This window comes from Euleptes europaea, chromosome 1, assembly GCF_029931775.1.
Source record: "Euleptes europaea isolate rEulEur1 chromosome 1, rEulEur1.hap1, whole genome shotgun sequence".
Classification (NCBI taxonomy): domain Eukaryota; kingdom Metazoa; phylum Chordata; class Lepidosauria; order Squamata; family Sphaerodactylidae; genus Euleptes; species Euleptes europaea.
Genome location: NC_079312.1, coordinates 87,300,841 through 87,326,710, shown reverse-complemented (window position 1 = coordinate 87,326,710; position 25,870 = coordinate 87,300,841). Strand labels below are relative to the sequence as shown.

Here is a 25,870-nt window from a genome sequence, read left to right as displayed (position 1 = left end):
GCATCACAGGAAGGCCTTGGCCTCTATGGCATGTTGGCCCACTAGGGCAACTGGTTAGCTGGACTAGATGGACTACTGGTCTGATGAAGCAGGACTCTTCTATGTTCTTATTTTCTTATGTACAACTTATCTTGTTTTGAGATCTTGGCATATGTTTTTCCTCTCTTCACCCTAGTGGAAGATGGGATGCTGGACATGAGTAGATTGTTCCAGTCATTGTAGACCAGGGAATTAAATACTGGGCTACTACCAAAAATGTCAACTGTATGCTTAATGTAACATGTGTTCTGGATGGAACAACATGCGAACAAGTACAAATGCTTCCACAGCTGGAAATAGTCTGAGTTGTGGACAAAATAGGGATGTGCAAATGGATTTTTTTCCAGTTTTATTTCCAAAGTAACATTAGTTTTCATTAAATAAATTTCTTGTTCCAATTTGTTTCCATCATTACAGTCATTTTCCTTTGGTTTCAACAGGAAGCATTTCTGGCTGCAATTTCTCTGTTTTGCATCCAATTTGGATGACATTTGTAGGGACTGTACTACTCATTCAAGAGATCCTGATTCCAGATTCAAGAACTATTGGAGAAAATGTCCCAGTTTTATAGGCAATTAAAGGCAAAATACATTTATGCTCATCACCCCTTTGTTTTACATCCAGTTTGGATGAAAATCTTAGGGGTGCATGTCTTTCAGAAGAGATCGCCTCTGCCAATTTCAAACAGATGGAAGAAATGTTCCCTTTTATGGGCAATTAGAAGCAATATACCAGGAAATGAGTGAAACAAATGACATTTGCTCATTCATTGTTATTTCCATACATTTTCATTAAACGAGTGAATCTAAGGAATTAATTAGGTTCATTTTGTCATTAGCTTAGAAATGAATGCACAGCCCTGAAATGAAAGCCCAGATTCGCAGCTCCATCCTAAGCAGAGTTACACTCATGTAAGGCCACTGATGTTCTTAGAAAGTGTAACTCTGCTTGAGATTCCAGTGTTAGCAACGAACCATTCTGTTTTTCCCCTTTGAGTTAGTGGCCACTGAAAGAGCAAGAAAAGCCTTTGGATTGTGTCATTATTGGTGGTAGAGTGTCAATTGACCATTCCTTCAGTTTTACCCTTTCCCCACGCTGGCCACTTCCAGAGTGAACCAGAACCACTTAATTTCAGGAGAGGGAATGTAAAGAGAATAACCAGGGTGATGTTTGGCAATGTTCTCCTTTTAAATGAAAAGTTAGAAACAGAGTGTTGTGTGCAAGGGAAGCCCACCATTAGGATCTAGGAGCTATCAGTGCCGCTGGTTCTAACCTGGTCTCTAAAGAAATCCAGTCTTAATATTCTGAAGAACTCTTCACTTTCTTCTGAGACAACAAGAACACAGTCTTGCATATGTGAACTAGAGAAGAACTTCCTTCTTCACAGCAGTCTTGACTTTCCTGAATTTCCATAGACTTTCTTGCTATCTTGTTCTCAACTTCATTTCAGGTGTGGATTGAAGCAGCTTTGCAGATCTTCTACTCTCTTGGGGTGGGATTTGGGGGACTGCTTACCTTTGCTTCATACAACACCTTCCACCAGAATATTTACAGGTACATATTTTCAGTATAACATTTTATGGAGGTGGAACACAAAGAGGTGGTTCCTGATCTGTGTTCTCAGTAATATTCCCTTTTCTCTGAACAGAAGCTGCACAGTGCAGCAAATGGAACAATATTTATTTTTAAATAAGTATTATTCATGTAGTAGGAGGAAGGAGACACAGTGAAACTGTTAAAAGACAAATAGAAACACAAACTTTGTAAAATGAATAACAAGAATAGAACAGAGAGAATTACATATTCAGTGAAGAGGGACTTCTCTAGGTACATCCATGCTTCTCCTAGCTCCACTTTCTTTGGCAATGCCTGTTGAGTAACAGATGGTCATGGTAAAAATACTGAATTTTGCCTAAATGTGCTGACTAATAGTACCTACCAAATGCCAGTAACCAACATGTTATCACTGAGCATGTTTCACTTAAATATGTAAATACTAGTAATAGGGAAGCTTAGCATTCATCGTCCAAGTGAGTAATAACCTACCTCACACACATACATACACCAGTTGAGTTAAAATCTGGCATTACTTTCTCACTGATGGCTCTTCTCTACTCAAGAAGTCTCAGAATATCACTCATCATGGGACTCAAATCAGACTACATAGATGTCCCATAGATGTTTCCATTTCCCTTGATTCACCAAAGACACATTCCTGTTTCCTCTGTGGGCAGAAACTCTGTTGATATCTCCTCCTACATCTAAGTCCAACATAGCAGTGCAATTTTAATTAGGGTAGGAAAACTCATACTCACTCTCAGTATGGATAGCTAGCACAAAAACTATATAGGAGATTTTGATTGTGGACGGTCATTCTTTATTTCTATATGCATTTCCTGATGTTCTCTGATATCTCAAATTCTCATTATATTTTTACCATGCTAGAGATTCAACTCCTGCACTTTTTATTCTACAGGGATACATTTATAGTCACCTTGGGCAATGCCATCACCAGCATTTTGGCCGGCTTTGCCATCTTCTCAGTTTTGGGCTATATGTCCCAAGAACTTGGTGTCCCTGTTGACCAAGTGGCCAAAGCAGGTAAGGCTCCAAACACCTACCACCATCCCTCCTTTGTGCAAGTACATGTTCCATAGGTGTGTTATTTCACCTCTTATTATGTGTTCTGAACTGTAGAATGAGATTGTCTTGCAAATTCTTTTTGAAATTCACATGAAGAAAAAAGAAATTTTGCACTGATTGAGTAGCTTTGCTGGCTGTTTTCCAGGCATTTTATAAATGTTCAATTGCTCCTCTCTTATGCCTGGTTTGGAAAGCTGTGACAGGGAGAGGTGTAATGGAACAGATATTCCAAGGGAGAGTCACAAGAGGGGCTCCTAATTAGCCACTGGCCCAAGTTAATATTTTTTTCAAGCTACTAAATAAATCACTGGCAGCAAAGGAAACCCGCTTGCTCCTGTACTGTAAACTGTTATTAAATAGAACTGTTATTAAATAGAAACAAATTGGGCAGCAAAATATTATACAGTAGCAGTGTATTCCTAAGCAGAATCACAGCCTTCTACATTCATTAAAGTAAATGAGCTGAAAAGGGTGTAACTGTTTAGGACTGTAGTGAAAAGCACTTAAAGTGGTACCCATGTTGCCCACAAGCAAGCTCTGGCTTGGCTGGCACAACTGGGGACAAATTAAATGTTACTCAAGGGGGTGAAGAATGCTTACTGGGTAGCATTGTACAATGAGACCAGCATTATATACTCTTTTGCGTATATGATGCAGTTAAACTTAAAATGTGTAAAGAACACAAGCCTTTCTCAATGTTATGATTTGGGACCCAGTTTCTCTCAGCTTTGACCCCTCTCAGACTAATGGTAGTGAAACTGAAAGCACTCTGTGTCTGGTGAGACTGATGATTCAGTTCACAACTGCTGCAAAGGTGCCACAAAGCAACTGCTGGAGCTGCTGAAAGACATGGCAGGGTGGTGATCTCAGTTGTTTACCAGCCTTATGAACCTCAACTACCAAGCAATGATAGCCAGGAAAGCATGCACAAGCATGTAGTGTTTGTGGGGCTTCACACTGCATTTCCAGAACTCCCTTCTTTATGTTTCAGGTAGGCAGTGTGCCTTTGTCCATCATCAGGCCCACTTTGGTATACTCCATCCATTTATGCCTAAACCATTCTATTCTTTCTTCTTCTGAGCCTGCTCTTTTCCTAAACTTCTCCTAAGTCTCTGGGTCCATTATTGCATTGCCTCTCCTTGACTGCAGCTGTGTAATCCTGCTCCTGTTGCTTTCCTTATTCTTGGCCTGTTTTCTAGGTCCAGGCTTGGCATTTGTGGTATACCCACAGGCCATGACGATGCTTCCTCTCTCTCCTTTCTGGTCTTTCCTTTTTTTCTTCATGCTGTTAACTCTGGGCCTGGACAGCCAGGTAAGGATGTTGTTTGCTGTGAATGATCACTTTAACGGTGTGCCTTAAAATTAGTGGCCAGCTCTGAGTTTAGAAATTCCTGGAGATTTGGGGAGGGCATGGTTTGGGGAGGGGGGCTCAGCGTGGTATAATGCCATAGAGTCCACCTTCCAAAGCAGCCATTTCAGTCTCAAAATCAGTTGTAGTTCTGGGAGATCACCTAGAGGTTGGCAACTCTACTTCAAATGAAAGCGCATTGTAACTGAACTGCCCTTCTGTTATTATTTGCCTGCAGTTTGCCTTTCTAGAGACCATTGTTACTGCCGTGACAGATGAATTCCCGTATTATCTGCGACCAAAGAAGGCTTTTTTATCAGGCATCATTTGTGTTGTGATGTTCCTCATGGGACTCATTCTCACAACAGAGGTAAGTAAGGTGGACCATTAGAGACTGAAGCTTTGGGGTGGCCGTTCAGTTGAGGATTTTCAGGGGAAATGGGTGGTAAAGTAGATAAAGGAGCTAAAAGGGAAAACTGATTAAGAGTCCCCATTGTAGCCAGTAAACTACATAAAGGAAGACTTACAGAGCATTCCTGATTTCTGATTAAAGTCCTCAGGAGGCCAGAAAGGGGCTGCACTGGTGTTGGGGTCCCCACACCAGCGTCTGGGCTACTTATGCTGCCATAAGTGGCCCCAACGCCAGCGGGGAGGCCCGGATGCTGGTCCCACTGGCATAAAGGCCTGGTCTGGCATTCTGGGGAGGGGGGTGTTCCAGTATCCCGAGGACATTCCTGGGGCATTCCAGGGGGCTGGGCTGCCTGTAGGCAGCCTCCTGTCCTTTTTTGCCCCGGGTATGCTGGTGGGGAGAAGAGCGCGCAGCCTCACTATTCTCAATGGGGTGAAAAGCCCCATTTAAAAAGAAAAAAGGCGAAAGCTTGGAAAAAGCCTTAAAAAGGCTTTTTTTGAGTTTTTGGCAGCCGTGGAACGGCTTAGGGGGCACTGCAGTGGTGCCTCCTCACCACCGACCCCAGGCCGCCAAAAGCTCAGGAATGGGCTGTTAGTGATTAGAACAGATCACTGACTTATGTCTCCAATATAATTTGATTGTATCAAAAATAATTGCATAAAATTAAAACCGATATATGAAATATTAAAATTATATTAATGTGTGAGCACTTGTCCAATTTAGAACCAACATATGTTCCACTAGGTGGATAAGCCTAAGCTTTGATTGATCCGGTAACTCATATTGCCTGTGTCTCCTGCTAGGATGAGCCCATGAAGATGCCTGGAGGGCATACCAGAGGGCATAGCTGTAGTGGTTATGCTGTCCAAGTATTCAGGTTATTACCACTGGTCTGTAGGTTAGGATGTTGCCTATTATATTGGGTGCTGTGGAACACAGGCAGGATGGTGCTGCTGCAGTCATGTTTGTGGGCTTTCTAGAGGCACCTGGTTGGCTACTGTATGAACAGACTGATGGACTTGATTGACCTTGGTCTGATGATCCAGCATGGCCTTTCTTATGTTCTTATGTCTTGGACCAAGTAAGCTCACCGAGAAAGGCAAAAGTGTATTCCCTGAATTTCTTTATTGTGCCATCCTAGCTTTCATATCTTGGGAAGTAGTTGGGCCACTGATTGCTTCTTCTCTCCAGGGTGGGATGTATTGGCTAGTTCTGCTGGATGACTACAGTGCTGGTTTTGGACTCATGGTGGTAGTCATTACTACCTGCTTGGCAGTTACACGTGTATATGGTAAGGCAAGAGACGTGGATTGCTGTATGTTGTGGTGCCATGTGATTTTTAAAAGTGAGCTGGGGGACTCAGAGAAGCACAGACTTCCAGAGTCCATGACATATTATTCTTTCTCAGGGTGCACTTGGGATTGGTTGAAAGTAAATATTTTATTGCACCAACTCATGCTTTCATGCTACTACACAAAGGGTTTGGGGGCTTTGTGTTTTTTTTTTTTATCAAGTTGGAGTATTTGGAGAAAAAGTAAAGTTAGGAGGATTGTGTCCTTATGTTAAAAAGATTGTGCCCCTTAGGTAGCTTGTGACATTAAAAAGATGTCGTACACGGCATTTGTATGCACTGAAATCTACATCAGTTAGTTTTCCACTGGCTTCTGGCATGCTGAACTAATCCTCAATGAGAAAGTAAATGTCTAACACTGCATTCCTAAGGAGAGTTACTCCAGTCTAAGCCCATTGAAATGAATGGGCTTAGACTGGAGTAACTCTCCTTAGGAATGTACTGTAACTCTACTACTTTGGAGTGCAGGTGGGGTTCACATGATGCACAGTTCTTCCTCGTTTCTACACATACTTTTAAAAAATAATTGTTTAATTTGATAAACAATTTGAGACCAGCATGGTGCATTGGTTAAGAGTGGTGATTTGGAGCGGTGGACTCTGATCTGGAGAACTGAGTTTGATTCCCCACTCCTCCATATGAGCAGCAGAGGCTAATCTGGTGAACTGGATTTGTTTCCCTATTCCTACACATGAAGCCTGCTGGGGGACCTTGGGCTAGTCACAATCACTCAGCCCTGCCTACTTCTTGGGGTGTCTGTTATGGGGAGGGGAAAGGAAGGTGATTGCTAAGCCGGTTTGATTCTGCCTTAAGTGGTGGAGTAAGTCGGCATATAAAAACCAACTCTTCTTCTTCTAAACATATATACAGTGTTTTAAAAATTAAAAAGGAAGACAGCCCACCCGAACTATGCAGGGAGAGGGAGACAGACTCAGCTCACTAAACACAACTGTGTTGCAACCCTTAGTTTGTTGGTGGGGTGGGGGTTACTACACGTATATGCACCCTAAGAACTAAAAGTTTGTATTGAGCAGCTGATGTGCTGACCTATTTCTTTTTCTTTCTTTTGTGTGCTGACCTATTTCTTATGCATTATTCTGTTTTCTGTAGGCATAAAGAGGTTTTGCCGAGATATTCACATGATGCTGGGCTTCAAACCTGGGATATATTACAGAGGTTGCTGGTTGTTCCTGTCCCCAGTAACAATGATGGTACTATACAAGTTCTTCTGAATAATTTTCCAGTTTCACTTGCCCTTTCCCCATTTTGCTTCCTACAGTTTTATCTTACTTCCTGTAACACTAAGGGGCATTTTTCACAGTAGATTTTGCTTCTGTTTTGCTACGAACAAAAAAAAAACACGATTTAAATGTTTTTTTCATGGCCGCGATTTATCCCCGTCAATTATCTGTAGTTTTGGTTTTTCATGGGAACAAAGTACGCTGTATTTGACAACGGTTTGGTCTGTCCCTTTTGCAGGAGGCCTCCCCTTCCAACAGGCTCATTGTTTATGCCTGCCCCCAGCTCCGCCCCAACTCCGCCCAGCAGATTACCTCGTGCGGTTCACCAGCCCCAGTGCGAAAAACAAGCACCAGCCCCTCTGGTCTCCTCCATTTTTCTTCCACCCTCGCTCTGTTCTGCTTTTGGAACAGTCAGATTCCAAATTGGGGGGGGGGGAAGGCAGCGCTTTCCTCAAAGCTTCCCTCTATTTTCTATAGGTGTGGAACCCATTGCCCTTTAATGATAGACAGGATTGGGGGGGGGGCAGGGAATCCATGTGCCCAGAGAAGTGTTTAGCTGAAAGTGGGAATGGCGGTGGGGGGAGAGGAAAGAAGGCCCCAGGCTTTCGCGCCGGCCATGATCCGGCCACATTGCATCGTGAGAGACAGGAGGGCTCCTAGCTTGTGCGCCAGCCCCGTTCCAGCCAGTGTGGATGGTAGGTGGGGGGGGGGGAGAGGAAAGAAGGCCCCTGGATTGCGCGCCGGCCATGATCCGGCCACAGTGCATCGAGAGAGAGGAGGGAGATAAGAGCAGGCTGGCCGCCACTCTTCAGAAGAGTGATGGAAGGGAGCTTTGCCTTGGGTTTTCCGCTCTCAGGATGCACATTTTTCCCATCTGAATTCTCAAAAATCCCCCCTTCCCTCTGGGACAGAGGGGCCAACAGCCCCTTTCCTTGAACATCCCCCCCACGGGTCCAGCTGCCCTAGACTGAGCTGCCACCACCACCACCCCCAGCGCACGAGGAGCACATGGCGTGGCCCCACCGGTCTCCCCCTGGAGCCATCCGTCCGACGTCCCCCTGGGCTTGGAGGTGTGGGCCCAGCTCCAAGGCCCATCCCGGGCGAGGGGCGGGGAAGGCGTGCGTGGGCGGATGGAGGAAGAGAAATGCCAGGATTTTAGGCAGGCAGGCAGCAAAAGGGGCGGTATTCTTGTCCGAGCGCGAAACTCCCCCAGCCAATCACCGTTCTTGGGGGAGGAGAAAGGAGACGTCCCGGGGAGCGAAGCAAACATTTTTTCATGGGCATCGGAGCAACAAAAAATGCGTCCACAGGAAAAATCTTCTCAAAAGTGGTTTGGATTGCCTCTCTTTTAATGTGGCTTATTTTGCTCAGTGGGGGGAAATACGGATCTCCAGTGAATAACCAAAATTTTACTCCGACACAAATCAGCGTCGAAACAGCAGCAAATCTCCGTGAAGAATACCCCTAAGGCTAAACCTCTAGGGCAAAATCCCCTACAACTGATTGATCACAATAGTGTTAAAATGGAGGGGGAAAGACCTGGTGCAGATGTGTTTTCTCATGTTCTTTCAGGCTCTTCTCGTGTATAGCATAATCAAGTACCAACCCTCAGTGTATGGAACCTATCGATTCCCATATTGGTCCGAGGTCCTGGGCATCTTGATGGGAGTATTCTCCTGCTTGATGATTCCCATGGGGATGGTTTTTGCTGTGCTCCAAGAAGAAGGGACACTCTGGCAGGTAAGCAGCGGAGAGGAGATTCAGCAGGTTATTGTAGAAGAGGTATTTCTGTCCCATATCCTTTCTCTAACACAGGGTGTCAAACTCAATTGTTACAAGGGCCAGATATGACATAAATGTCACTTGGTCGGGCTGGGCCATGCCTTGCCAGCCCAGACTAAGCATGGGGGTGTTTTTTGCCTTGGTTGGCTTGCGGGTCGGATAAGAGCTCTAAAGGGGCCGGATCCAGCCCTCGGGCCTTAGGTTTGACACCCCTGCATTTTAACAGCTTCTATACTGATCCCCAGAATGTGGTTTTCTTTCTTTACAACATTTTTCTTTGCTTTCTCCTGGGACAAAGATAAGTCAAATTAATTTTTGTTGGTTTCTGCAACATATGTGTTCCTTATACTTTATGTGGCAGTCTGCTGTGGGTATGTCTGCTGTGGGTATACCAATGTTGCAGGGAAGACAGGTACATCGAATGTGAAAGGGAGACCGGCATTTCCCAGCACACAGTGACATATGTCAAGGACAAACAGCCAATCAAATCCTAGCTCTCCACTGTGTTTCCTGAAAGGTGTCCTCCTTGAAGAGATCTATTTCCCTTTCCGTTATTCATTTGTTTACTACAATTAGCACCAGCTGCTTCCACATGGAAGTTTTGCTCTGGTTTGGCATCCAATCTGGAGTAGATTTATTTGGGGAGCATCCACAATGCTATCCTCTAATCATCCATTTTCGTGGGTTTCTCCTGCTGTGCTGCAGAGTTCCCAAAATCAAATTTGATATGATCTTTTTGGAAAGATTACTGAAGTGCCTTTGCAAACCATGTAGACAGGAAAATATGCATTTTGGAAGGCCCAGTGCCATTTTTCTTGCCTCAGCCATCTAGCAATTTTGTCACCAGTCTCCCCCTCAAACATCTGAGGGCTTTTTATGGGGTGTTTTTTTTTTTTTTTGGTAAATAGTGATAGTTTGCTACAATGCAATAACATTATAATGTCCTGGTTACATCTAGATTAAATTACTGCAATGCACTGTATATAGGGTTGCCCTTGAAAAGTGTTCAGTTGGTACAGCCAGGATGTTGACTGAAGTGGGTCGTAAGGAGCTAACCCTGCTTAGCAGCCAGGTTCTGACAAGCTCAGCCTAGTCTGGGCTATTCAATGCCTTAAATGAAAATCTTTTAAACAATGCCTCCTGTCAGAGGGGGGAAATTCTAATCACACTTGGAGGCATTATGCCTCAAGTAGCAGTTTTTAAGCTGCTGGTTCTTATGATGAAGGAAAATTTCTGTTCAGTGGCATTATGTTGTCTTTGTCCTCCTTAGGGGCACAAGGGAAGCCCTCTTTACAATTAAAAGGCACATAACTGATGCTGTGAGAATTTTGAAAACAGAAATTGGCAGCCCTTAATTGGTCTTTTGGGTTCACCTGGCATAATTAAAACCTGGATTGAGAAAGATTCGTTCTTACGACCCTTTGATCACAGTCTGTCTAATGTGTGGCCCCCAGCCTTAGTAGTCACTTCCTTTTCTGTTAGCCATTTGGGAATAGAAGCCTTGTCTGAGGATTTCATAGCCATAGAGATAAATGCAGAAAGCAGAGACTTTTTTGCAATCCAATAAAGTGTTCATTTTTTCTTCAGTCTTTGTGATCCTGGTTTTGCAGATGCTCATCATTAAGAACAAAACCCTCCACTATGTTAAATCACTGGCATTTAGTGCTCATGTCATGTTTCAGTCTATTTTCCTGTAACAGACAGTGGCCTCTAGTGGTGCATGTGTGCATTGTAAGACTTGAAATCTTTAGCTTCTAGAATCAAATTGATGATCTGAGGAACCACAGCAAAGTCCAGCAAAACCATTTACTTGGGGGGGGGGGGGACCCAGAATAGATATTGCTCCTTATTTTGCAGAGTGTATATGGGTGCTGAGTTCAAGTTGTGGATAAAGTGCTGTTGTAACATAAAGGCCACTTTTCTTAGGATTCCACATGAGGCAGAATTGAAGAACGGGCAATAGCTGATCATACAGCTGAGGCCACAGGGAGCAGGTTTTTTGAAAGAAAGATTATGTAAAAACTGGAGTGGTGAGGTTACTGTAGACCACCAGTGGCTTCATTAATGATGAATTATCAGAGAATTTTATTTCAAAGTGGGTAGCCGTGTTAAGGTGCTACTGGACTCTTGCCCTTTTTGACTACAGAGAATTTTAGTTTGTTCTCCCTCTCTTGGGGCTTGATGTGACTAAAATAGCTGCTGTGGTCTGGTTTTAGATTGACTAGGATCCCTGATGAATCCAGGCCACCTCCTTGTGGGCTGTTTTCGAAGGCAGAAAGTAATAAACAGTGGATTCAGCTTAGCTCATGTGTGGCTGTGCAACTGGAAATATTTCTTTGGGATTTCCAACTGCTGAAGCGCTATTGGATTCCCCCCCCCTCCATGCTATCTGTAATGTTTGTTTGTTTTTCCTTGCAGAGAATACAGCAAGCTAGCAGGCCAACCATGGATTGGGGCCCTTCTCTGGAGGAAAATAGAACTGGCATGTATGTGGCCACCTTGGCAGGCAGCCAGTCTCCTAAGCCTTTGATGGTCCATATGCGAAAATATGGGGGAATAACCAGCTATGAGAATATAGCCATGGAGGTGGATAGAGAGATCGAAGAGGATGAAGAGGACTCCATGATGTGAATCCAAACAACACTGAGGTAGAAGGTGAAGAGAACGTGGGGAGAAGACCCCTGAACTTTCATACAGAGTTGCACTTTGGCGTTTCAGGTCACTCAACAGTCTCTTTCCAGATGTGATGAAATGCTGCTGATCATTCAGCATCTCACCAGCAGTGAACTCTGCTGGGAATCCTAGTGTTGTTGAGGTTACTGTTCAGTGTGGCGAGAAAATGTGCAATGAATCTCTGTGTTAATGCTCCAGTGTCTTGTAGAGAGTACTTGGACCCATCCATGTTGCGCTTTTCCCCCACATCTCTGTAAGCAGATTTCCTTTTCCCAACTGCCCCAGTTTCCTCAGATTTGCAACTGATATCTCCGCATCTTCTGCAGCCAAGTCCAAACTTTGTATAGTGCCAGTGTTAATGTTAGGTAGCTTGCTAACTGGTTGGAAATCAGCCCATGAAGCTTGTTTCTGGGAATCTCAGGATCCAAAAGAATCACAGCATAAATTAGAATTTACTTCTTTCATTCAAGAAAGAGTAAATTCCTTTTGTCCCATGGATCAATGCGAGTAGGCCAAAGGAAGTGGAATGGTAAACCAAATTCATGACAAGAAACATATCCAAGTTATGAATACTTTAAAATATAGCTGGAAAAGGTACAGTTGTTTTTCTGTATTTGAAAATTCATTGCAAAATTCATTTGATACGCCACTTACCAGTTGTTCATGGACATTCATCACCCTCACATTTAAGGGTTGGTTTATACACTCAGCTGCCCATCAAACATCTTGGGGTGGTAGTGGCTAAAGGAGCAGGCGCACAAACACACTTCTATCATGCAAGTATGGAGTGGGTTGCACAAATTTTTGTGTACAGTTGACAATTTGCGCTATCCTTTGACCACTCCATTTTGAGGGGGAATAGTTACATGAACAAGGCTAAGACTTCTATGGCCGTATGCACAAAATTCTGGCATCACTCATTACTTCAAGTGCACAGAGGAAGCGAAAGCATGCACAATTGAAGACTGCACGGATGGGTTAGTTCAGCAGTCTTCATCCTGTTGGCAGGTTTGGAATTTTGAGAATATTGGGTGGGCACCACCAAAAGAAGCCTGCCATGGAACCAACCACAAAATATTGGGAGGTTCCAAACCCAACATCCTCCTATGATGGGGACAGTTGTTTCTCAATTATTATTTCCTGCAAACACAAAGGTGATGCCTGCTGGGTGGTTCTGAAGCATCTCCTCTCCAGTTAGGTGGAGGAAAGCCAGTATTGGCTCTTTGCTGTGCAGAGGAGATGAGTACAGGAAGTGGGTGTCAAGAAACACATCACCAGGCACCATGGTACTTATGGGCCCCACACTGGGGATCACTGGATAAGTATGAACTGGCCTATACCTCAACATGTTCTCCCGCTGTTCCATAGACGAAATGTACGGTTAGGCAATTTCACACATCAAGATCAAATAGGCTTATGCTTAAAGCATGCTGTAATGTGGATGTAAAACTGACACTGACTAAAAGGTATATTTATAGCCCAATCCTAAGCAGAGTTAAATCGATGGGCTAGGAATGGTGTAACTTTGCTTAGGATTGCACAGTCAGTGTCCTTTCTATATTCTGTGCTACATTAACACCACACAGATGGAGTACAAATAACATAAGAGAGAATCAAATGGTTTCAAGGTCTCAGGTGCGAAAACAACTTACATAGCTACTATCAAAGAGACCCAACTGAGATTTTGGTTTTGTTAGCTTTGCTGGCACTTCACTTAAAGGAAGAGAGCTCATAATAATTGGAGGAATTCTCTTTTCCACCAAACAGTAAATCCACAGCTGATCAGAAAGGTGGTATTTTTTGTAAGTAGACTTTAAAAAAGAAAAAAAACTTAGGTAAGGCAGCTATTTTATGAAACCATACAAATTACACTACTTTTTTCTCTTGATGCGCAAAAAACCCCATTCTTTAAAAATCTGCAGAGGCTACCATGCTGGATTTGAAAAGCCTATTTACATTGAAAGAATTATTTCCTGTGGCTGCATTTAAAGAGAATGGGCAAAGGACTTTAGTATGAGGCCATTATCTGTAAACTGCTTTGCTATTTATCAGCCAAGGAGAAACAGACTGGAGGTGTGTATCAAATTGTGCCCTTCAAACGGGTAGATGAGAGTCTTTATAACTACTCCATTAAAACATGAAAAGAAGAACTTTGTGAGATTATTTCTCACAAAGCTTGATTTTCTTAAGACATAGTCATTTCTGTTTGCCCTTGAACTAATAGGGCTTGAAGAGTCTTCTGTGTGGCTGCCTCTGGAAGTACAGTTCAAGTAGGTCAGAGGAAAAAAGCAGTACATTCGTGAACTATATTTTAAGATTTTGCTAAAAAAAATATTTGGCAGAAAAAAGGGAAAGAAATCTCCTGGCTCCAGCCTGGCACATAAATATGCTGTCTGTGAGCTGCCTCCAGACATTTTTCTAGGGCAAACACAAATTTCCCATGTGGGCTCTTCTTCATGACTCTGCCACATCTAACATCTCTGTACATCTAACAGAGTTCCAAGCCCTAATGAAAGTCACCAGAGAATTCACACTTTCTACCAAAGCTGTTTTTGGAGACTGAAAAGTCTTGATTTACTTAGAAAGTAAAGTAGATGGGGTGGGGGATAGCATTGTCTAGTCTAATCTGGAATGCCTGTAACTCAGTAAGGTAATGATTTCACCTCTGTATGTGCGTGACAGACAGTCTGTGGGCGAAAACGCACGGTCGCTTTATCCTCCTTTAATCCCGGTTTTAGCCAGGATCGAGCGCACATTAGGCGAAACGCATGCGTTCGATCCTGGCTGAATCCTGACTGAAACAGGGGTTAAAGGAGGATAAAGCGACCGTGCGTTTTCGCCCTGTGTGTCAAAATCTAGTAGTGAATATGGAGGGTGCAGGGCACCCCCTTTTTAATAAGCTCAGCTGCACCCATCTGTGTTTATAATGTATTCCAGCCTATGATATGTTTTCTTGAATATGTGTGTCTGCGTGTGTGCATGCCTGTGTGTGTTTGATATTAAAATAAGGCAGATCCCGTCGTCCAAGTGTTATGTTTTGATGTAACACTGGTTTTAAAACTGAAAAGCAATATGCTGGCAACCACTTTCTCCTTTAGAGCCTTGAACATCTCGACTCATCCAGCACTCAAAACACCTTTTGGCCATTGGTGATGTAAAATGCCATTTTCAATGTACATATCCATTTTTAGATTGATGGCCATGCAAGAAGGTGGATTTACAACCTCAGTTCAACATGCCTGCATGTTTAAGTTTTTGTCTGAATATACCATATATACTCGGGTATAAGCCGACCTGAGTATAAACCGAGGTGCCTAATTTCACCCCCAAAATGGGGAAAAATTAGACACCCGCGTATAGGCCGAGGGGGAAATGCAGCCCCTCTTCCCCCCCCCCCCCCGCAGGCTTACCTTAAGGCGGGTGGGCAGGCAGGCGGCAGCGGTGGTGGCCCCTTCCCTGCGGGCCAGGAGTGGCCTGTGGGGCCTCCTGCGAGCAGGGAGGGGGCCGCCGCCGCCGCCAGGGAAGGCAGGCGGTGGCGGCCCCCTCCCTGAGCCCAGGAGGCCGCGCGGGCCGCTCCTGGCCCGCAGAGAAGGCGCGCGGGCAGGCTGGTGGCGGCGGTAAGTTTTCCCCCTCCCTCCCCCTACCGTATTGACCCGCGTATAAGCCGAGTTGGGATTTTTCAGCACTTTTTGGGGGCTGAAAAACTTGGCTTATACGCGAGTATATACGGTATGTGACATAGGGTCGCCAACCTCCAGGTGGTGGCTGGAGATCTCCCGCTATTACTATTGATCTCCAGGTGATAAAAATCAGTTCCCCTGGAGAAAATGGCCGCTTTGGAAATTGGACTCTATGGCATTGAAGTACCTCCCCCCTCCAAACCTCCCCCTCCTCAGACTCCACCCCCAAAATCGCCAGGTATTTCTCAACCCGGAGCTGGCAACCCTAATGTGATCCATTCTGAAGCACATTTTTAGTTCTGCTGGATCACCCTCTATGGTTTTTTAGAGTTAGGCACATTCTGGAATGGCTTTTTTCATATTTCAGCCTCTCCTCCCTGTAAAGGAAGGCCAAACTCAGACATCACAACATATGATTTATGAATTGAGCTTTCATCAAGCCCCAGATGGTTGTAACAAGTCTGTGGCTGGTTTAACCACAGTTTATACTAATCGTGTTTTGTTGTGATGTCCGAATTAACAAAACATAACTTGTGAAGTGTCAGTGCTCCTTCTGGCCTCTTGGCCACAGAGTCAGCAGCAGTACAGGGAATATCTCCTTCCTGCTAGGAGACAGAGAAGTAAACAAATCAGGGTTTACATACCAACTGAGGTGTAGTTTATGTCTGGTAAACTAATTGCAATTTGGTGCACAAATCAAGGTCTATCATGACAGCTGAATGCAGCAAATTTTTTCACTATTAGCAGGTGGGGTTTACTCGCCCAATTCCTCCTGATTGTCTTGAGTGTGGGCATCTGCAACATCTCTCTTGCCTTTACAGTTTTCATCTCCCAAAAAGGTCAGAAGAAAGCTTTTCACCAGCCTGATCAGATTGTTTTCTCTTCAAAAGGAACATGTATGAACATCAGCAATGATGCACATTCATCAAATAATGAGAGGAACATAAAGTCACTGACTAATTCTAACTCAAAGCTTATCTGCCCAGTAAATAAGCTTGCTGTGATAGCACACAAGTTAAGAGAAGAGTAAGTTTTTGTTAATAGGGTAATTTAGATTTTATGCTGTGTATGTTCATACTCTCCCAGAAAGCAATTAAAAAGGAGTATTGTGTGAGCGGATAGACATGTTATGTCAGGCCTATCAGATCTCCCGCTACAGCTGAAACCATAGAGTTTCAGTGGAATCCTACAGCGTTGCCCCAAAGCCAGGATGTCATGTCTTGGTTAACACCAGAAGTGATTTCACAGTGTCAGAGTCATAGCAGTTTGAATCCCCTCACCCTGAGCCTCCTGCAGGTTGCCAGCACTTGGCTGGCAACCCTGTTATGTCAACAACATGTTTAAGGGTGCCTATCTGGATATATTAACTATGCTCAAGGAACTGTTGCACACAGCTTTCAAATGTGCCATTTTGCTTTTGAGCTATCTAGCACATGTAGCCTAGCCAGTCTTGGGCGTGCTGTGAAGCTGATAGAAAACAGCAATTCACTTTGCATCAAAGAGGCCTGTTTTACATGTTACAGGGCAACATAATTACAGCATAATTACATACTGAAGCTGGCTCACATACAACTCCAGTAATTATGAAGAAACACACGTGGAATGGTAATTGTAGTTTAAGAGGGGTTTTGTTTTTGAGAACATGGAAGTCTTATTAATCTGGACCAAAATATATCAGCTGGCCTAGGATAACAGTCTCTTAAACAAAGCTAAAGGGGGTGATTCCCCAAGTTATCTGAATATATGGTTAAAGCATATTAAGGATTAATACATCTACGTTGTTTAACACATCCCGAAGTGCAGAGCACAGATTCTAATTAAGGGGAAAAACAGGATAGAAGAAGAAGAAGAGTTGGTTTTTATATGCTGACTTTCTCTACCACTTGAGGGAGACTCAAACCGGCCTTCCCTTCCCCTCCCCACAACAGACACCCTGGGAGGTAGGTGGGGCTGAGAGAGAGTGACTTGCCCAAGGTCACCCAGCTGGCGTTGTGTGTAAGTGTAGGGAAACAAATCCAGTTCAGCAGATTAGCCTCCGCCGTTCATGTGGAGGGGTGGGGAATCAAACCCAGTTCTCCAGATCAGAGTCCACCGCTCCAAACCACTGCTCTTAATCACTACACCACACTGGCTCTCCAGCGTGGTATTTATCCAGAGCAAAGTACACCTGAATTAAAAACCACACCCCTGTAATCTTGAGAGAATAGCTATGGACAGACCCAGTTAGGCATGTACTTTTTTTGAGAAGTTCACAGAACTGAGTGAATTGTTATAGTGATTGGTGTATATGCCCACTGTCTAAAAAAGTCTGTAGTAAACTGTACCCATTTTCTTCCTATCCCATTCCTTTGTCCTGGTTCACTTACATTACTTGGTTGTTCCACAATTAGTTATTGTACATTTTATGACTGGCAGTTGAATGTGTGAACTGAAACCATTGGAAAGCATTGTGTTTTGAGGTGATGTGAGGCAAAATAAAAGCTTTGGTCTATATTGTTACGTCTGTGAAGGCTCACTATATATTCAAGGCATCATTGGATGTTGCAAGTCATGTATATATTTATGAACTACCTTCTTGGAATTACCTAATGAGAACTAACAAACACGCTTTAAAACAATTATTTCCACTTATCCCCAAAACACCAGCAGTAATAATTGCTGCAGAAAAGCAGGGCTTCTCTCTTCTCAGTGGTACTTAATAGCTAATCGGTTGCAAATTCAAGAATTAAGCGCTAAGAAATGTTGTTGTTTTTTAAATGGGAAAGAGAAATTCTATAATTTATGTCTTGGAAACATTCGTATCCCTTACCCTCGGGCATGAATTCAAACAATGCAGAATAAACCTATTTATGGTTTTAATAATTATGTTTTAAATAAATGAAGACACAGTATTGCAAACAAGGGCAATGCTGAAGTTGCCATCTGATAGAATAGGAAGGGGGAGGGGGAGAAGGCCACATTTTCTCAACAGGTCATTGAATTGTAGCCACTGTCTCCCCTCCCCATTTCTCTCAGGGGGGTGCATCAGAGCCTAGAAAGCTTTGAAATGCTAGTTGTGTGGCGCATGGCAATTTGAATGTTGATGGTATCAGGCTCTTATAAATACTTTGAGGAATATTCCTTCCCTGCGTCTTTCTCCTCCCACCTCAAGGCAGGTGTCCTGAGAGGGTAACCAGAGTTTTATGTGTTAATCATCCACGGATGCAAATTCACAGCCTACATTTATTCAGACTACTTCTCTCTTTCGATTCTCAGGGGTGTAAATGTGTGTCTCTCAGCTCCCTCTCAGGAAGGTGAACTAATGTATTGGGGAAGGGCTGTGGCTCAGTGGTAGAGCATCTGCTTGGCATGCAGAAGGTCCCAGGTTCAATCCCTGGCATCTCCAGTTAAAGGGACTAGGCAAGTAGGTGCTGTGAAAGACCTCTTCTTCAAACCCTGGAGAGCCACTGCCAGTCTGAGTAGACAATACTGACTTTGATGGACCAAGGGTCTGTTTCAGTATAAGGCAGCTTCATATGACAATGTGGCACGCAGAAAAATCTAATGACGTCTGCCAACCAACCATGTAGATTATTTTAGTAGATTACAGGCTGGAAATCAAACCTTTGAACAAGGGATGGTACATGATCTTAAGAATGGTGTCATCATAAGAAAAAAAATGCCTACTTGTTAAAGTTAAAAGTCCAGGAATTTATTTTCTGAATTGAAGAAAGAGTAGATTTAAGTTTTCTGTGTTGGTCTCCTTAAGCCCATGTTCCTTATAGCTCAGTCCTGGTAACTGTTTTCAATGAAAGAACTTGGAATAAATGGAGTAAGAGTACATTAAAGTATCCTTGAATAGGTTCAGAGGGCATTTTTTTTGCTGCTCACTACAGACAAACCCAGCATATCAGGGACCGGTGGGGGGGCGGGGGGATGGGAGGTGTTCCAGGCAGATGAGCCCCAGCGTCTCTGTCAGGCATCATATGTGGGTCCATTTTGCCTCATGCAAATACAGCAAATTGTATTCTGTGCCTGGGTATAGCAAAAACGAGCTCCATTCCCAACTATTGTCTCAAGGTATTAATGCCCAGGTGCATTCTTTCAACATTTTGAATATCTGTGAAAATAGTGGCTTGGTTTGCTTGTTTGCCCCGACTGAAAAAGTTCAGAATGATCATCTTATCAGTACTTTTACTTTTTTTTTGGGGGGGGGGTTGCCTGAGACTGAAGCTATATGAGTGTGCATGTGTATGTTTATACATAGTTCCGATTCCATAATAGAAATGTTTTTCAAAATGTCAAAGTTTACCATGGGGAAGAAATTCCATTTGTCAACCACTCTACGGGACAACAATGTTGACAGTATCTAATTGACTACAGCTGTAGGTTCATAATGTCAGCTGATTCCCACCCTCTCTTGCCTGCCTTGATTCTGAGTTAAAAAAATGTTAAATGCCGTGCTCAGTTTCAGAGGGACAATGTAGGATGCACACACAAAAATAGTTAAAGCCATATAAAGCCTCCTCATCTCTTTGGAGCCTCTGGTATGCCAGGCCCATCTGACATGCAGCTTATCCAATGACTATAAATGTAAAGAAGGTCTTTCCAGCATTTGGTAGCTCTTCTTCCTCCCACTTCAACGCACTTAGATGAAATAACGGTGGTAGTAAAGACACAACTATTTCACATTACTGAAACTTGATTTTCCACTTATGGCTTGGTCTTGTTTCCCCATCGCAGGGCTTATAAAACAGGAAATGGCTATTGGCCTGTACTGTGCTGATCATGGTGGGGGCAGGGGGGGGGCTACAGTAGCACATGGCCAGAACATCTGTTACTAAACTGAAATCAATGGGCCATGACTCTCTATGAACACAAGTAGGGGTGCTATTTTATTTCTGCATCTCTAAGAACATAAGAACATATGTTATGATCTGTAGCGCCATTGGTTTTAATTATTTAATTGTCTGGAATTGGAACTGGTTTTAATGTTTTAAAGTTATATATGGTTTTTATTGTACTGTATTTATTCATGATGTTGGCCACCCTGAGCCCAGCCTTGGCCGGGGATTGAGGGTGGGGTATAAATTGAAAAATAAACAAATAAAGCACTGTGCAATTAGTGCAATTTAACATGGGAAGTGTAACAAATGCTGTATTGGAACTATGACCCCCTTGCTCAATATCTTGTTTAACTCCTTTCTTCAGTGGCTTTGCTTCCTTCCCTTGCCATCATGCAGAATGCTTTAAAAGACTAACCTTTGCAATTATTTATTCATAAGGTTGCCAGGTCCCACTTCACCACCAGCAGGAGGTCTTTGGCATGGAGCCTGAGGAGGGCGGGGTTTGGGGAGGGGAGGGACTTCAATTCCACAGAGTCCAATTGCCAAAGCTGCCATTTTCTCCAGGTGAACTGATCTCTATCAGCTGGAGATCAGTTGTAATAGCAGGAGATCGCCAGCTGTTACCAGGAGGTTGGCAACCCTATTTATTCAGAAAATGTACATGCTGCCTTTCCAGAGACCTGCTCAGGCCATTTACAATTAAAGCAATAACAAAGTCATTAAATCAAGCCAAGCCATTAAAATAGGTCATTAAAACAAGTCAGGCCATAAAAACGATACAACACACTCAGACCAGAAGCAAACCCCCCCCACACACACACACATTAAACCAGCTAAAAGATAAAAGCCTGGGTACAAAAAGAGAATGTTTTAGCGTGCAGCCTCAAGGAAAATAAGGTAGGTGTCAGGAAAGCTTCATGGCGCTGAAGTGCCGCCACTGGAAAACCCAGAGTCTCTCTGTCACCACCCGTCTTACCTCTGCAGGGAGGACCATGGAGAGCAGAGTCATAAAGGTAGGCATGAGGAGGCCTATTGAGAGCGATAGGTGTGAGTATGCCTAGCTATGCATAAAATTACTAACTGATATACTGACAGTAGCAAAATCCATCAGTTAATAAGCTAGTAAATCATTTGGTTTTACTCGATTCATAATGAACTGATTACAGTTGCACAAATGTCAACATTCCTTTTCCTTAATACTCTACCCAATCCTGGGTAAGGGGGAAAAAGTGCTTTGAACACCATTTCAGACTACAGAATGAAGTGCTTGTTCTGCCAATTTTTTCCCACTCAAGGCTCTATAAATGTTGTGATATATATCTTATATTCTAATAGTGAACTCAGCCAAATCTTTGGATATTTAAATCTGGTGACTAGAGCTATCAACAGGCAAGACAGATCTTTCTACAAACCAGAAAAGGGCCCCAGGTTTGCAGAAAAATGTGAAATCTAAAAAACAACAACCCATTGGGGGGGTTAAAAATCCAAAAATGATAAAAGGAGCACCTGTAAGGAGTCATATCATGCAAGAAGAATTATTTACCTAGGACAGGGGTCTCAAAACTGCGGCTCCAGAGCCGCATGCGGCTCTTTGGCCCATTGAGTGCGGCTCTCCGAACTTGGTTTGGAGCCCCTGCTCTTGCGCCCGCTCGCGCCGGCGTGCCTGAGAGAGAGAGCGGGCGAGCGGGTGCGCTGTCTCCCCCCCCCCCCCCGCCGTGGAGAATGGCCGGGTCCCCCTTCCCCTTGCCCTCAATGGTTGGGAGGCTAAAGCCTCCCCTCCCCTCTGCCGCGCGATTGCTGGGTGGGCGGCTCGGCGGTTCCTGCCCCCCCCCACCTATCAGCTGTTGGGCGGGGAGGGCTTCCTTTGGTAGACCTGGCCTCTGGCTGAGTCCCATTGGGAGGCCATGTCTACCCACTGGCTTTCTTGGCGGTAGACCTGGACTCCGAGGACGGGAAAAAGTCCCCCTTCAGAGGCCAGATCTACCAATTGGCTTCTATGGGCCTCTGGAGGCCAGGTCTACTGCCAAGAAAGCCAATGGGTAGACCTGGCCTCCCAATGGGACTCAGCTGGAGGCCAGGTCCACCAATAGGCTTTTATGGCGGTAGACCAGGCCTCCAGACGAGGACTCCGGATGGGGAGGGGGAAATGGCAGGGACTTATAATTTATTTTTTATCAATAAATAAGATCACTATTAAGTATGATATCAAGTTTTATTCAGTGTACCTATAGTTTAATTAAGACTTAAAACTTTAATTAAAGTTTATTAAGTTAATAAACAGTGTACCTACCTATATAGTTTAAGTTTAAGAAATTTGGCTCTCAAAAGAAATCTCAATCGTTGTACTGTTGATATTTGGCTCTTTTGACTAATGAGTTTGCTGACCCCTGACCTAGGATAATCTTAATCGTCCTCCAGAACCTCTGGGTAACATTCACATAAGACATCCTCCACATGTTTTTAAATGGTATGTCAACTTTTGCTAAGCAAACAAATTATGGCAGAGTACATTCTGTTTGCTAATAATGATGCAGAATATGCACACTAACTGCATTTTAATCCCTGAATGAATTCTGTCAATGATAAGAGTCCACCTGTACAAAACAAGTGACAGAGTAACAAATGCACTATTCTGCCCAATGATTATATCAACCTTGTGCAGCTGCACAGAGACACAGATAAGCTGTTGTTTTAGTGTACTTTGGCACAGGATACCAATGGTTTAAACCACAATATAAATAAGTCAAAAATTATCTGCTCTTCTATTTTCATCCATCATCATTATTATTATTTACATGGTATTTTACTGAGTATTATAAACCAAAATGAAAAAGTCCCTGACCTGCGGAGTTAACCAACTAAATTAGTCGCTCCTTCTACTCTCTTCCTTGTTCTCCTAGGAGTGCTTTAGAAACCACACTGCTACCTGGATTCTGGTCCTTGACACATGGTCCTAACTTGGTATTGCATTATATGATTTCATTGAAATATCTGAAATAGGGTTGTCAACCTCCAGGTGGTGGCTGGAGATCTCCTGCTATTACAACTGATCTCCAGCCAATAGAGATCAGCTCCCCTGGAGAAAAATGGCCACTTTGGCAATTGGACTCTATGGCATTGAAGTCCCCTCCCCAAACCCCGCCCTCCTCAGGCTCAGCCCTCAAAATCTCCAGGTATTTCCCAACCTGGAGCTGGCAACTCTAATCTGAAATCATCCTAGACTTTCTAAGTGATATGCTGTTAACAGAAGAAGCATGCTGCTTTTTAATGCCCCAAAGCCAATGAGCGTATATTGATGAGGCACTACTTGCAAGATCACCTGGGATCACTCAAGGGCTCAGTGGGGCCAGGTAGGCATCAGTTTCTGGAGTTGAAGCCAAGGTCCACTTTATACAATATGACTTCTTCATGCCATGATTTGTGCAAATAAACAATCTTGTGAAGAACGGTTAGTGACTGTGAATTTGGTCCTACTTGGAAAGAGCCATGTTTGTAATCAGAGCTGCAGTTTCCCCCCCCCCCCAGCAGTTGTGAACACAAAGATTGCTGCAGGGTTACAACAAGCATGTATGTTGCTTCCCATCACCTGGAGTCTGAGCCAATAACTGGTAATCACAAATACGTTGGCGATAATAAGGCCCCTCCTATTTCTGTTCTAATTAACGAGACAGGTGTGTTTACCTGGAGAGAAGACCTAATAAAAGTTTTCTTATTATGTATAGCTTCCTGTTCCTGCACTGTAGTATGTATCTATGTTTCTGCCCTGAATGATAGCTACAGATGATTCTTAGCTTTGTGAATTTCACTCAAGAAATAAACTACTAGTAGGATTATATATATGCCACCTTTAATTTAGTAGCATGCATTCTAATGAGCATTCTTTCAAGACCTAAATTCCCAGCACATTATATCTGGGCAATTTCTTGCGCAAGTAGGAGACAGGTGTGGGGGTTATAGTTTTACAACCAAATAGGCCTGCCAACTCCAGCTTGAGAAATTCCTGGAGATTTAGGGGCAGTGCCTCAGGATAGCAGAGTTTGGGGAGGATAGGGAGTTCGATGGGGATTAAGGTTGCCAGGTCCCTCTTTGCCACAGGCAGGAGGTTTTTGGGGCAGAGCCTGAGGAGGGTGGGGCTTGGGCAGGGGAGGGATTTCAATGCCATAGAGTCCAATTGCCAAAGCGGCCATTTTCTCCAGGTAAACTGATCTCTATCGGCTGGAGCTCAGTTGTAATAGCAGGAGATCTCCAGCTAGTACCTCAAGGTTGGCAACCCTAGTGGGGATGTCATATAAAAATTAACCAGAGAAGGAGCTAGCAAGGTCCTTTGCTTTCCAGACTGCTTCCTTGTCTTGGGAATCAGGTTGGTCAACATGCACCTTCTCTCTGCAAGAGAGTGCTTAGGCCTCTACTTCATGCCAGAAAGAAGACATCGCAAGGTCCCTCGTTGCCACTGGCGGGAGGTTTTTGGGGCAAGACCTGAGGAGGGTGGGGTTTGGGGAGGGACTTTGATGCCATAGAGTTCAATTGCCAAAGCGGCCATTTTCTCCAGGTGATCTCTATCAGTCGTAATAGCAGGAGATCTCCAGTTAGTACCTGGAGGCTGGCAACCCTATTCAGGGGGCACCCCAAGCTTCCATTCACTTCAGGTTTCTGGACCACCCACGCCTCAAACAGAGTGAGATTTTTGAAAGGCTTTGCAAACTGCTAAGCGCCAAGTTAATCATTAGAACACGGACCATAAATGTGTGGTTTATGGAAAGTTTAGCTTATGGTGGGGGATGGGAAGAGGGGGGTTGCAATAAAGATTTATTACTACAATGAATGACTTGCTCTAACCTTGACACTGTTTACCCAAGGAGAGGCTGTTTTATTGCCCAGATTACCTTTGATTGGACGAGGACTGAAGAACACAGGAGCACATTGACCGCAAGAGAAAGAAAAGCTATTGGTTTGTGTAAAGTGACTGCATTTACTGATTGGCTCCGATGGAGAATGTTGAGGGCAGTGTGGAAGAACCTTGCTAATTCACTTATTTTTTCCGTTGTATTTTAATGTCGGCCAGTGCTTTAAGCCATTGGGGACAGATACAAGCAGCTAGTTTCATTAGTCATGCAGTTAGGGAAATGTGAACAAAGCTTCCATATAAAACACCCTATGCCCATTGTTTCTCATGACTCTTGCATCATTCTGTAGCATCACCTCAAACCCAGAACTTTTGGCACGAAGTACCTTGTTAACTTAACCTGTCACAGTGAAATATATCTGGATAAGGATATGAATTTGCTGTATGAGGTATGAATGTGTTTTTGGGGATGCAGAACCCCTCTTTGGGAATGGTGCTGAAATATTGTTGAATTCATCAGGCCTCTGATCCTATCCCATGTCCTCTTGCTTAGGTGAGAGGGACATCTGCAGGTTCTCTGAGCCTTGCTGGTCCCGGTACCTGGGAGCCAGGGTGTGGAAACATTAAACACCATAGTTTCCAAGCCATACTGGCACCACATGGCACCACTGTGAGATTATAAGAGTGTGTCAACATGTTTGATCTCGGCTAAATCTTTATGACAGTGTGCAGTAAATGCATAGCACAGTAGGAATCTGTTTGCACTTTCACATTCCTCACTGCAGCTGCCGGGTGCACAATGGGATGGAGAAAGGGTAATAAAGCCCCCCCCCCCCCCAGGAACCAGCAGTCATTCCACTGATGGCTGCAGGGAAAAATACAAACAAATTGCAGCCATTGAAATGGCTGCTGGTCTCTGCACGTACAGCGTAATTCCTACTACCCCTTTCTTCTTGTGCACAGAGTGAACCAGATTGCAAGGATCTGCACCCTCCAATTCTTGTGCATCATTGACAAAGTGGATAGCTACAACAG

General features: G+C 43.9%; 1 protein-coding gene across 1 annotated transcript in view; it reads left to right on the top strand.

Moving 5' to 3' along the window:
• SLC6A7 (solute carrier family 6 member 7) overlaps positions 1-11,518 on the top strand; it is a 39,699-nt gene extending 28,181 nt beyond the window's left edge. The window contains exons 7-14 of the mRNA XM_056851943.1: positions 1,490-1,593; positions 2,516-2,640; positions 3,882-3,994; positions 4,269-4,400; positions 5,631-5,730; positions 6,901-7,001; positions 8,604-8,771; positions 11,232-11,518. Of these exons, the coding sequence (XP_056707921.1) occupies positions 1,490-1,593; positions 2,516-2,640; positions 3,882-3,994; positions 4,269-4,400; positions 5,631-5,730; positions 6,901-7,001; positions 8,604-8,771; positions 11,232-11,444 (1,056 nt within the window). The 3' untranslated portion in view covers positions 11,445-11,518. The remainder of the gene's footprint in view (positions 1-1,489; positions 1,594-2,515; positions 2,641-3,881; positions 3,995-4,268; positions 4,401-5,630; positions 5,731-6,900; positions 7,002-8,603; positions 8,772-11,231) is intronic.
• The last annotated feature ends 14,352 nt before the right edge of the window (positions 11,519-25,870 follow it).